The following is an 11,834-nucleotide window of genomic DNA, read 5'->3' as shown; positions in this document are numbered from 1 at the left end:
GACTGTATAATGTATTATACCAAAGCCCACAATTTCCAATTGCTACCTGAGGGCCCAAAGATCACCAGAATCCAATACTGACCATCTCTGTCCCTTGAAAACAGGATTTATTCAGGTTTTCTGCAGAATCATTTAATGATATTATGTACTACAGATGGTGGGACATCCAAAATAAATGTTCAGGTACATTTTTTTGTACCTGAACATTGTGTTGTCCCCTCCCAACTTTTTTTTTTTTTTTTTTTAAAAGCCTGCAGGAATGGATGTATATTAATAAATTAAATTAAATGACTCTTGACAAAATGTGAAATATATCAGGTTCATACTGTCTGCAATAAGACTAGAAAGTAAACATTAAAAACACTACCTTTTATTTTATTAGGATTTTCCAAATGTCCCAACTTTTTCTGATTTGGGGTTGTATTGTATTTATCAAGACTAACCTCCAGACTATAATAAATAATAAATAAATTAGCCACAATTCAGAAATGTTTTGTGCCAACTTCCAATAATTTTATTTGCTTTGACAAACACAGTCAGCGGTTGAAATATCTTTACTTTGATTTTTTTTTTTTCGTCACAAAAGAAAAAAGTATAGAGGAAATATATGAGCGTACATTCGTTTAGTGTTTCTAAGTAACAAACACCACTAAAGTAGTTGGTGCTGAAAAGGCTGCTTTCTCCCATCGCTGCCGGCTCTCGATCGCCGACTACACAGTAAGACAAACTGGACTTGTACTGGTTTCCTCTGTACAGCAGCCAATTTACATAAATAGAGTGCAAACTTAAAGGTAAAAGCTACAGAACCTGACTCAAGAGTATAAAATAAACATATAATAACAAAGAAAAGAACTATAAACAACAAATAAACTCCAGTTCTCTCGATTCAACATGAGACTTTTATAGAAGGGGCACATTTTCTAAAGATTCTGTGACATTTGTTCTGAATTCAGTTAGCCTAGCATGACGATGATATACACCAATCAGCCATAACATTAAAACCACTTATGTTTGAAGTAAAAAAATAAATAAATAAACAGTTAATCTTGTTAAATTGACACCTGTCAAGACATGGGATTAACATATTAGGCAGCAAGTGAAAAGTCAGTTCTTGAAAATAGAAAAAACAAGAAAACATCACTTTAGCTACGTCCAAACAGCAGGTAGAAATGGCCCAATCTGTTCTGATTCACATCAATGCAAATCCAAACATGAACACAGCAGGGCGTGTTTTAAATCAAAAGTTAAAATAAATCCAGTGATATACCCATCTGCAGCCACTGGAACTCTTTGATAGCTCCTGTGACGTTAGAGAAGATGAAACCGAAACTTCAGGTGAAGCATTGCTCTTTAGACACTGGATGTAGATTTTAATAAAAAAGGAGCGAGAAAAGCCAGATTTGGTAAGGAAAAAAAATTTGGGCCACTTTTACCTACTATGAACGTAGCCTTTGAGACATTACGACAAGAATCAATTTCTGACATGTAGACAATTGGGTCAGAACATCTGCAAAACATCAGACAGGTCTTCTGGGGTGTTCCCATGTATGCAGTGGTCAATACCTACCAAAAATGCTCCAAGAAGAACAATATTCATGAACATGGTCATGGGCAACTGAGTCATGCATACCAAATTATATATATATATATATATATATATATATATATATATATATATATATATATATATTAGCTATTATTATTTAGGATAATCTGCTGCCATACCATTATCTTGGTGCCAGAAGTTACTTCAAGACATTTTAGAGGTTGTAGAGTTCAATACTTGATGTGTCAGTATACGAATGAGGCCTATACAATATCAGGCAGGTGGTTTTATTGTTACGGCTGATAGGTATGATGGAAATTGAGGGATACTTTATTTAAAATGACGTGAAAATAGATTGGATGGTACAAGTTTATTTAAAAATGACATCACAAATAACTAAGAGAACTGAGCTGAAGTGAAAGGGTGAGAATTAAACCTTGCTTTACATTTCTTTTTCTTTCTGAGCAGTCGACAATCTGGTTAGATGCAGTTTTACGGGTAATTGTTACACTTTTTACACAGAACATATAGGAGTATCAAAAAACGGACCTCATCGCATCGCATATTCTCTCCCCTCTGAAATTATTATTAATAAAAAAAGCAAATGTTTAACTGAGAAAATATTCTCATCACTCACAGGCAAACTACGTCTCAAATATCCCATTGAAACCATTGTTAAGAAGGTTCCCTCAGACCACATTGAGTGAGATTTGGGGAGAATATTGCACAAAGCTAAACACAATCTGAGGGAACGTCACGCTAAGGAAACCTGACGTAAACCACCAGTGCAATATCTGTAAATCTGAGTAAAGAAAAATAAAATAATCTGAATATGGAGGGTTTGTTCGCTATGCCAGCACTCTACACACCACTGTCTCCTCCTCAACTTTCATGGATGTGGACCGAACACCTGGTCTTCAGGATCGTTATGAAATATTTAAACATTGAATCAAACATGTACTTGTTCTTGTTCTTCTTGTTTGAAGGCCAAGTTCTGGTGTGTTGTACAGCAGAGGCTCCCACTCACTGTTCAGCAGTGAAGCAGCTCCAGCTGTTGAAACATGGCTGAAGAGTGCTGGTATTCGCACATAGATAGATATTGTACTTAAAGAGCAGGAAACAAAAAAAAAACAAAAACAAGAACAGCGAAAGAGGGAAGAGATGTGTTGAGAGACTCAGGGATTATCATGGTAAGGGAGGCTGCCTGTTCACTGCCAAAGGTCCTCTGTGCGTCCAAACTTGAACACCAGACCCCTAGAGCAGGAAAAAAAAAGCACAAAGACAAACATTTAGAGAAGAGAAATAAAGGGATCAGGACTGCAGTGATGTTTCAATTTATTGGGACAGAAAGTATCTTAATCATTGACCTCTACTGGCTAGATTATACGGTGCATTATGTGACACTAGTAAGGAACTGGGGTGTCTCCATGTTTTCCTTCTAATTCAGCTAACCTGCTAGCTAATTCAACTAGTCAAGCTAACCTAAGTTAACAAAACTGGAATTGTTAATCTACACAGATTTCTCTCTTGAAAACTGTTTGAGTAAAGCGCTTCCATTCATTTAAAGTAAGCTTAGATTTCCAGAATTCCATTAAGGCTGGGTACAGCAACATTAGCATTAGCAGCTAACTGCTAGCACTGGTCATGGTTAGCAGCTAATGCTAATTCTGCTCCAGCCTTAAGTCTCAATGCTGTAGAACTAAACTGAAAGTCCTGTATAACGCTGCATTTCAGCAGAGTGGCTTTACTTTTTACTCTTTAAAACCTGAGTGGTTAAATTCATACATAAAGTGCACCAGATTATAAGGCGTACTGATGATTTTTGGGAAAACGAAAGGATTTTAAGTGCACCTTATAATACAAAAAATATCGTAAATATTAACTGTGATAAAGCAAAATGAGGGTATTTCATTAATCAGTCAATGAACTGAATAATATTAGAACACAATGTGCAATAAAAGATATAATACAGAAAAAATAGTATTAACAAAACTGGTCACTTTTGTAAAAGTGTTTCATATTTATTGCTTCTATGTTAAATGACAGAAATTTGAACAACTAAAGTTTGCATTATTCATAACATTCTAAATATTCTCACATTTCTCAAATTCTTTAAAACCACTTTTGCTTAAATACACACCCAAAGAAGATGAATGCATTCTGAAAGAAAACAGCAATTCCAGGGTACACTGCATCTTTTGCTGTTGACGAAAACAACACAGAACAACCAGAATGAGTAAATGTACCGCTGAAGAATTGATCAAGGGCTACTTTAAGAAGTAAATGATTCAGTAAATGTCAGTGGTAACGTTAAGAATGACTTCTGGAAGTACAGGGATATGGTAATGAACTTCAGTTTCAGTACAGAATGGACAGAAGCTTACCAGGCACAACAAAACCTCCAAACAGGATCCACATGGAAGCGATGAGGGAGCCGAAGGCCAGCATGAAGCCGATGAAGAGCCACACTCTGGCACCTGTGTGATCACATTGTACAAATAACACACATTCAACACCTACTTACTGAAGAGCACCACACTGCATAGCTTTACAGATTGACCCTGACTGTTAACACCATGATCTTAATAAACATGAGCCCAGATTCAGCTGCACAGACTGAACATGTCTGTGCACCTCATGTGTTCCTATACACTGACATTTCACATGGATTTTTGCCATGTCCTATGGAAGCTTAAAAAAAACTCAAAACAGGCCTGTGGGATGTGTATGGGATCTCCTGAATTACATGTGGATGTGATTTCTGTTCACACAGACAATTCTAGCCAGATACCATCAGTCATGATCATTACCATCCACTACAGAGAGATTTTATTCTGACTCACAAGGTCCCAAATCAATTTGATTTGACTCAACATTAATGAATTTAGGAATATTTCAGCTACAGTTACAGGTTTTGTTTGGATATGAAAATTGATTACAGAAAACTAATGTTGTAATTGTATAAGGAACACTCAACCTTATTATTAGTTAGAGCTTGAGGGAGAAATAGGCTAGTTTTAACTCTCAAAGAGCATTTTCTCAAATTTTACATATCTTTTTCAATTGGCCTTATAACACACTTGCCTATACTATAAATGGCCATATGTTTTATATCGAAATGCTCAGAAGACTCTCTTTTAATAATAAGGGCTTATGTGACCTAAAGCAAGTGTGAAGGATGTAAGAGTGTAAAAAGAAAGGAATAAAATAAATGTGATAAAATCATTTATTAAGCAGGATTATGCCAGAATTGCTATTTCTTGCTCCTGGACTCCTACACAATCAAAAAGTGTAACTAATGCATTAACTAAGGCAAAAACACTAAAGGACACACTTTACACATATTTCTGGCAACAACAGAGACATTTTTCTCCCTGTTACAATCAGTAAAGCATCACAATGACCCTTAAATGCCACTTAAAGGGAAATATCCCACATAATGCTGCTTTGAAGTGAATTACTGAAATTCATAAAAAGTGCCCCCCCCCAAAAAACTGAACAGGGTTTTCTGTTCCCTGCCTGATAAAAAATTGAAATGATTTCCAGTACAAATGACCAGTATCAGCATTACTGACACAAAAACAGCCCAGTCTGACACGAGATTATATACTTTACTCAAGGACAAGAAACGGCATACCATAAATCCCCAAGCAGTCAAAAAAGCCATGTTCATACTTCTTCATAACTTATAGCATAAAAGCCCCAGCTGCTGTTTTGGGTTCCTTAATTTGCATTCACTGTCCATTTTTAGAAAGAGGAACCCTATAATAGTGCTGATGTACAAAAGTACTATTTGTATTAGAAAAAGAACACACATTTTTTTCCATCAGAAAAATAACACAGGACAGCACAGAACAAATAAAAATCTTTTTTTTAAGCTGTGTCATATTTAACTTGTTTTTATATCTATATTAAGCATACATTCGTAGCTAACCCCATAAGCAAAAGTCTGTAGGATGCCTGGAATGTGTGTGGGTGCACACATATGAAAGATCAGCTCCAACCCCCCCTGCTGCAGGCGTCCAATCCCAATCAGCTGACACTCCTCATGTGCACTCCTCTCATGTGCATTAGTTCTCTAACCACACCAAACAGGTTTGTCCACTCTGCCTGGCTTGTTAACTAACACATTTATAATAACTGATATTCTGATTAAAACCACCTGCCTGACAAAAAAAGTCCTGTAAGTTGTAAGGTGAAGCAACAGTGAATCACAGCGTTAAAATAACAGTAATTAAATCAGATTTTGTTTTGACTAACTGGAGATACCTTTGACTGCCCTGTGTAACTGGATGTGGTTAAAAAAATTATCAGCATACAAGCTACAAAGTAAGTAAATATGATAAGTGGGGTCTTACACATAAATGTGACCCACAAAAAAAAGCTGGACAGTGATGGTTAGACCATTTAAGACAGATATATTATTTTTTTGTTTGTAAAATTAGTATAAATGAGTCTTTAAAGGATTTGCTTGAAAATCTTGGTGCTAGAAACCACAAGTGTGGTATAGTGAGATTAGTCAGCTCATCATGCACTTTTTAAAAAAGATTAAAAAGCTTCTCTGAACCTTATTTAGTAAATGCCGTGGCTATACACACTTAATTATCCCAACTAAAAAAAAGATTATTTGCCTGCTTAAAGGGCTCTCTGCATTTATGGGTATTTTGAAGACATTATTTATTTATTTTTTTTTTTTTTTGGTGTTACTGGTATGTTGCAATAGGTTCACCACCCAACAGGACCCAACAAAAGTAGCATCATGATTAGAAATTTTAGCACAATCTTAAAATAAATTATTACAATTAGTTTCCTTAGTCTATATCAATATCAATATTTCCAGTTTTTTTACATTATCTGTAAGTGACTGACACTCATTATAGGGTGTTTTAGATGAAACAGCTTTTTGTTGATTTGTTTGTGGGCATTTGTAGCAGTTTTTTTTATTTTGCTTTCAAATTGTTTCTATCAATATCAAAATTATATTGCATCAAATATTACAAATATATTGTGATACGATTGCTGGCTGTACTGTAACCATATTGAACTTTTTTTTTTATTACAGTGTGTATTAATAGATTACAAATTATTACACCATTACTCATAACCTACAGCATACCTGTCTGTCCCAGGCAGCCTTCACTGTAACTGTCACCTCTCACCTGTCCGTTTGACACTGCGTTGATCCTGCATTCAACATAGAAGAAACAAAATAAACATGTCAGTTAGCTCAGCTCAAACATAAAAATCCCTTATCAGACCAATAAATCATACACTTATCAGACTGCTCTATCTCTACTCGATAACAGCCAGCCATATCTGGGGCTTGCTACGGGCATTCTTTAATGTTTAATACAAGCCGGAGCCCGGCCTACAAAAGAAAAGAGAGGAAAAGAGAGGGAAAGAGTCTGTTGATGAAAACTTACATAAGAAACGCTATTGTGGCGATGACCCCGCAGGTGTGGTAGGCATGGTGAAACTGATCCTCTTTTGGGTACATTATCGCTGCATCAATAATGATCCACCAGCCTGTGAAGAACTTAATTCAGACAGAGAGATTAGGGTGGTTTTCTTCTGGTCAATATTTAACTGACTGAGAACACAAAAAATGTGTTGTACCAGCACGCCAGCCGCTATCGAGGCAATGGTGTTCCTTTTCTCCCCCCAGTCAACATTACACTCACAGTCGCCACATCTGATGCCGTCCAGTAACCCAGACATTTTCCTGGAATACAAAGAAGGAGAAAGTTAATGAGTGCAGGAAGGTAGTAATGCATTTTTTAGAATTTATAATACACTGTTTGACTGGACATTTTGCCCAGTTGACAAACATTGAAAGGGGGTGCATCATTGGATTAGGGGCGTTTTCACACATGTAGTTGGTTTCTATGGTTAGAATCAGTTGATGAGTTTGTTTACTTGAAGTGTTTTTTTTCCTTCTGTTTGGTTTGGTTTCACACAGGCATAAACCTAAACGCACCAAAATGCACACCAACAAACCACACAAGCACACTGTCTCCTTTGATTGGTGTTCCAGCATGTATATTTGTGCAATTGTGCACAAATTTGCTGCTGCACTTTTTAAACGCAGTGTTTCCAATGGGACATGTAGCGCAGATGTACACATAGTAAACAGAGTGGCACAGCTGTGAGAAGTGATTGCAGCACATACTGCATGTGTAAACAGCAGAGACAGCAGTGGTTCATAGATGTGGTAATTAGTGTTATCTGGCTAATATATCAGATTAAACTGCAATTAAATCAGCAGTTTATCTCAAATTAAAGGAGTGTGTTTAATAGCTGGGTCTGATCAAGACTGGATCAAGTTTTCACCACAAGCAAACCACTACAGAGTTCGTTTAGGATCAGGTCAAGACCAACTCCTCTAGCAGTGTGATTTCGGTTTTGACACCTGCTCAATTAAACAGTACTCGGGGTACAAATGAACCAGAGTTCGTTTTAAACAGACCAAATAATGATGGTGTGAACGCGCCCTAAGAAAAACTGACTGGTCATTTTAACAAACTGCCCCCCTCTATCAAAACTGTGCAGCAGCCAGCCACCATCACCTTCGCTTGCAGTAGCGTGATGAAAATGAAACCAGAAGAGCTACACACTAGAACCGCATCCTCTTTTGCAGGTTAAGAGTCTGGATGCCTCATGGTGAGAGCTTCAATCCTGCTTCTCTGTGGAGTGACACACAGTCCCAACTGCTGGTGTGATGATCTACATTTGTCGCTATAGCAGTGAAACAATGGAACCCCAATAGACCCCTAACAGACCTTCCAAATGACCTTCCAACCTATGAGTTTGCAGGAACTACAGGTCCAGCTGCAAATACCACCAATCCAGCATCACTAAATTTTCCCCACACCCAGAGGACAGCGACCAATATGCTGAGCATCCGCTGAACCCCTCGTATGAGTCCTTGTATCAGCTGATATTTGAGCTTGTCGTTAATGAACCCATGCTTCCTAAGCACTGTTTAAACTGTGGTGAAAAAAAAAGTGTAACACAAACCAGATAACTGGCAACAAGCCCAGGTCTACACTGGTGCAAAAGGATGCAGTGCACATTTAGTTTCGATTTCTGTACACTAAGATTATGTTTAGAGGAAATGCAGCAGCAGAGCAATGAGAAACTACATTTCAGCTACACTGTGTCTGAAATGTTATGTGCGTTTTCCTCAGACAGCCTAGGATTATTTCTTCTTTTTTATTTTTAGTCAGATGTCAGGAAAGTTCTAAGCAAGAAAATTCAACTGGAACACCACGTTTAGGATCTATCACTATTGTAAGTCACGTTAGCTGTTATAACCATGTAAGTGGTTTTATCTGTTATAAATATGGCGACTCCAGCTTCCCTGCGGCTTTGTAAAAAACGTTCTCTGATATCATCCAGCACCACACATCCACAGTACCACAAGCATATTAATCATAAACACAGTGACATATACACAATAAATAATGTCTATATAATAGAAAATAATAATTTTACTGTCACTGTTAACAGTACTGTTAACTGTCATTAATCAGCAGCTGTAGCAGTAGACACTATCCCTCATGAGCGAGATAAATATGATTAGCTAGCTAATTTTTCTAAAAGCAGTTAATCTAGAAACTTAATGTGTTATTTTAATTATCATTAATTAAAATGAATTATGTGACAGCATTAACAGATCCTGGTGAGGCACTGGCAGTTTTATTTAGCCATACAACAGCAAAGCTTACTGAGTTTAGAGAGTAGACTAACTTTTATTAATTAGTATTAAAAATTAAGTTAATGCTCTTTTTCTTTCTCTCTGGTTGTCATGTGCATACACACACACAGCTGATGACCTTTTTTTTAGCTGTTGAGTGTGGAATATAGAGCTACACTACAGTTTATTTTCTCCATTAACAGTATTCTAATACAGCAAAACTCCCCTGAGATATTATAATATAGTAAATCTACCCTGAGATATTATAATACAGTAAAAAAAAGGATGTTATCTGCCAGGTGTAAACCACACTAGACCATTATTACTGTCCTCTTTTCAAAAGTTCTAGCATTAAAAAAATGTAATCATGATTTTATCTATGATTTAGTCACAGTATAGTGTTTTGATTAATACAATTATTTTAAGGATTGGCATCAACAATACAAATTTAAGTGTTTCTAAGTTTCTAAGTAATGTTTTTTTTCACTTTTAACTCAATATCTGTTTTTAAAAGCTTAGTCTTAAAATAGAAAAAGTCTGATTAATTGTATTTAATCACAGAGTATTGTTGTGATTAATATAATTATTTTAAGGGATTATCACCAATAATACAAATCTAAATATTTTTTACACTGATTATTTATTTTTCACATTTGAATACCCATTATCAAAGACTTAGTCTCAAGGAAGAAAAAACGTGATTACTCATAAATAATTGCAGACTTTTATTGTAATTAAGTTGCTATTTTTTTAATAGATTGACACCACTAATATAAACCTGTTTCCATATTCATATTAAATAATGATGTGTAAAACCCAGTCAACACAGATCATTTCCTGTTATTCTCATTAAAGCTGGAGCTGAACCTTCACACAGCTGAACAGCAGGCAGATCAGATGAGAGTAAAATGTTCCAGGAAGAAGACGAACAATGGCTTCATTTTCCACACTAAAGCTGAGACTGGTGTGACACAGCCTGCTAAACACAGTGGATTACAAGCTGATCTACTTATTCTGACTCTAAACAGCCTTTTACACAAACCAAGAATCATAACAACAGTGTAAGCAGTTAGATAACTAGCTAGGTTAGCTAGCGAATGATAAACTGCGTGAACAGAGCTAGCTCGTCACAGCTAAACTGGTGGTTAAACAGCTTAAAAGCAGACAGAAAAATAACTACAGACACACACAGACTGGGACTGAAGAATATTACAGCTAGCGTTAATCAGGACCACGACGACATGTAGCCTAGCTAGATTAAATAATCACAGTAGAGACAACAGTAGTTAGCTAACAGTTACACAGCAGTAACGTGCATTAAAGCTAGCATTAGCTAAACCGCTCCACTGTAAATATACAGTAACTATAAACAGCGGTATCTGGGTTAACCTGCCTATCCCGGGTTAGCTAAGCTAAGCAGGCTAACGCGATGTTACGGCTAATATCTCCCTCCCTCTCTCTTTTTAAACACACAGCTAACTGTAAACCCGCGAGTTTCACCCCCACAGCCCGAGTCTCGGCGCTGAGAGCCGCAGAAAACGCTGTTAAATGTAAAAAGTCCAGCGCGCTGCTCACCTTACTGTATTTCTGTCCTCCGCAAACAAAGCTCTCGCTTCCTAAGCAGACTCCGACACGCGCATGCGCAGACGCGACCCAAACTACACACTACAAGTGTGGACTCAATTTCCCAGGGTTCCTAGCTGGGACGTTCCTCTTTTTTATCTTTATTTACTTATTTCTTTTTTTTTGTACTCTTAAGCCCCATTTGGACGGGATTAGTTTCTCAGGTCGACTTTTGTTAAAAAATATTTCACACTTCTACTACTAATACGTATACTGCTTGCAATAAAAAAAAAAACCCAGAAGGAGCAGTGAGTTTTTAGGTGTTCTCGGTCAAACAACATCACCTTCAGTAGCTCCTCCATTTCCACTCGTTTTTTTCTTCTTCGTGGATTTCCGTGGAAACATGCCTTTCGTGTAATTATGATGTGTGGCAGTTAGACAAATAGCTATTTTATTAAACGCGAGGTGAGAAAACTCAGAGATGTGAGTCCAGACAGGATTAAAATTACGAGAGGACCATGGAGTTCAGCGAAAAACAGTAGGTAATTCAGCCCGTAATTTTCTCAGAGGACGTTCCAGACAGGAATTCAATCAGAGAACCCCTCCATAAAAGAGAAACTTACCCCAGGAACCCCTGAAAAATAATCCTGTCCAGATAAGGCTTTACACCTGCTTAAAATAACCCTTAAGTGCATTTTTTATTTAAAAATTTCAGAAAATGCAAAAAATGTTGTTGACATTGTTGTGGTTAATTAAAGAGACACTAAACCCTTAATCATATTTTTTTCATTAATATCTGAAATGTTTTCCTTTGAAGTAAAATATTGAGTAAAAGTAAAAATATTTTGCCAAAAACAAAATGACCAGAGCTTTTCTTTTGGACTGTGTTACACGTTAGAAAATGTGCCATTAAAGGGGCTGAGCAGAGCTGTTTCAAGCTCCTCTATCACATTACAGTGACAACTGACAACTGGTGGGTGGAGCTTTATTTATCAGAACAGTTAATCTTTTATTATCATGTTTGTGATT

General features: G+C 36.7%; 1 protein-coding gene across 1 annotated transcript; it reads right to left on the bottom strand.

The window, feature by feature from the left end:
- Positions 1–489: 489 nt before the first annotated feature.
- Positions 490–10,945, bottom strand: tmem50a (transmembrane protein 50A). The gene is made up of 7 exons (XM_007238569.4): positions 10,818–10,945; positions 7,163–7,268; positions 6,970–7,082; positions 6,663–6,730; positions 3,931–4,023; positions 3,687–3,747; positions 490–2,800 (listed from the first exon to the last, which is right to left on the bottom strand). Exons 2-7 carry the CDS (start codon positions 7,262–7,264, stop codon positions 2,755–2,757), a joined length of 483 nt encoding a protein of 160 aa, XP_007238631.1. The 5' UTR covers positions 7,265–7,268; positions 10,818–10,945; the 3' UTR covers positions 490–2,754.
- Positions 10,946–11,834: the final 889 nt, after the last annotated feature.

Source organism: Astyanax mexicanus, chromosome 7 (assembly GCF_023375975.1).
Source record: "Astyanax mexicanus isolate ESR-SI-001 chromosome 7, AstMex3_surface, whole genome shotgun sequence".
Lineage (NCBI taxonomy): Eukaryota > Metazoa > Chordata > Actinopteri > Characiformes > Acestrorhamphidae > Astyanax > Astyanax mexicanus.
The sequence above is the reverse complement of the archived record's forward strand: the minus strand, read 5'-3'. Positions and strand labels throughout refer to the sequence as shown.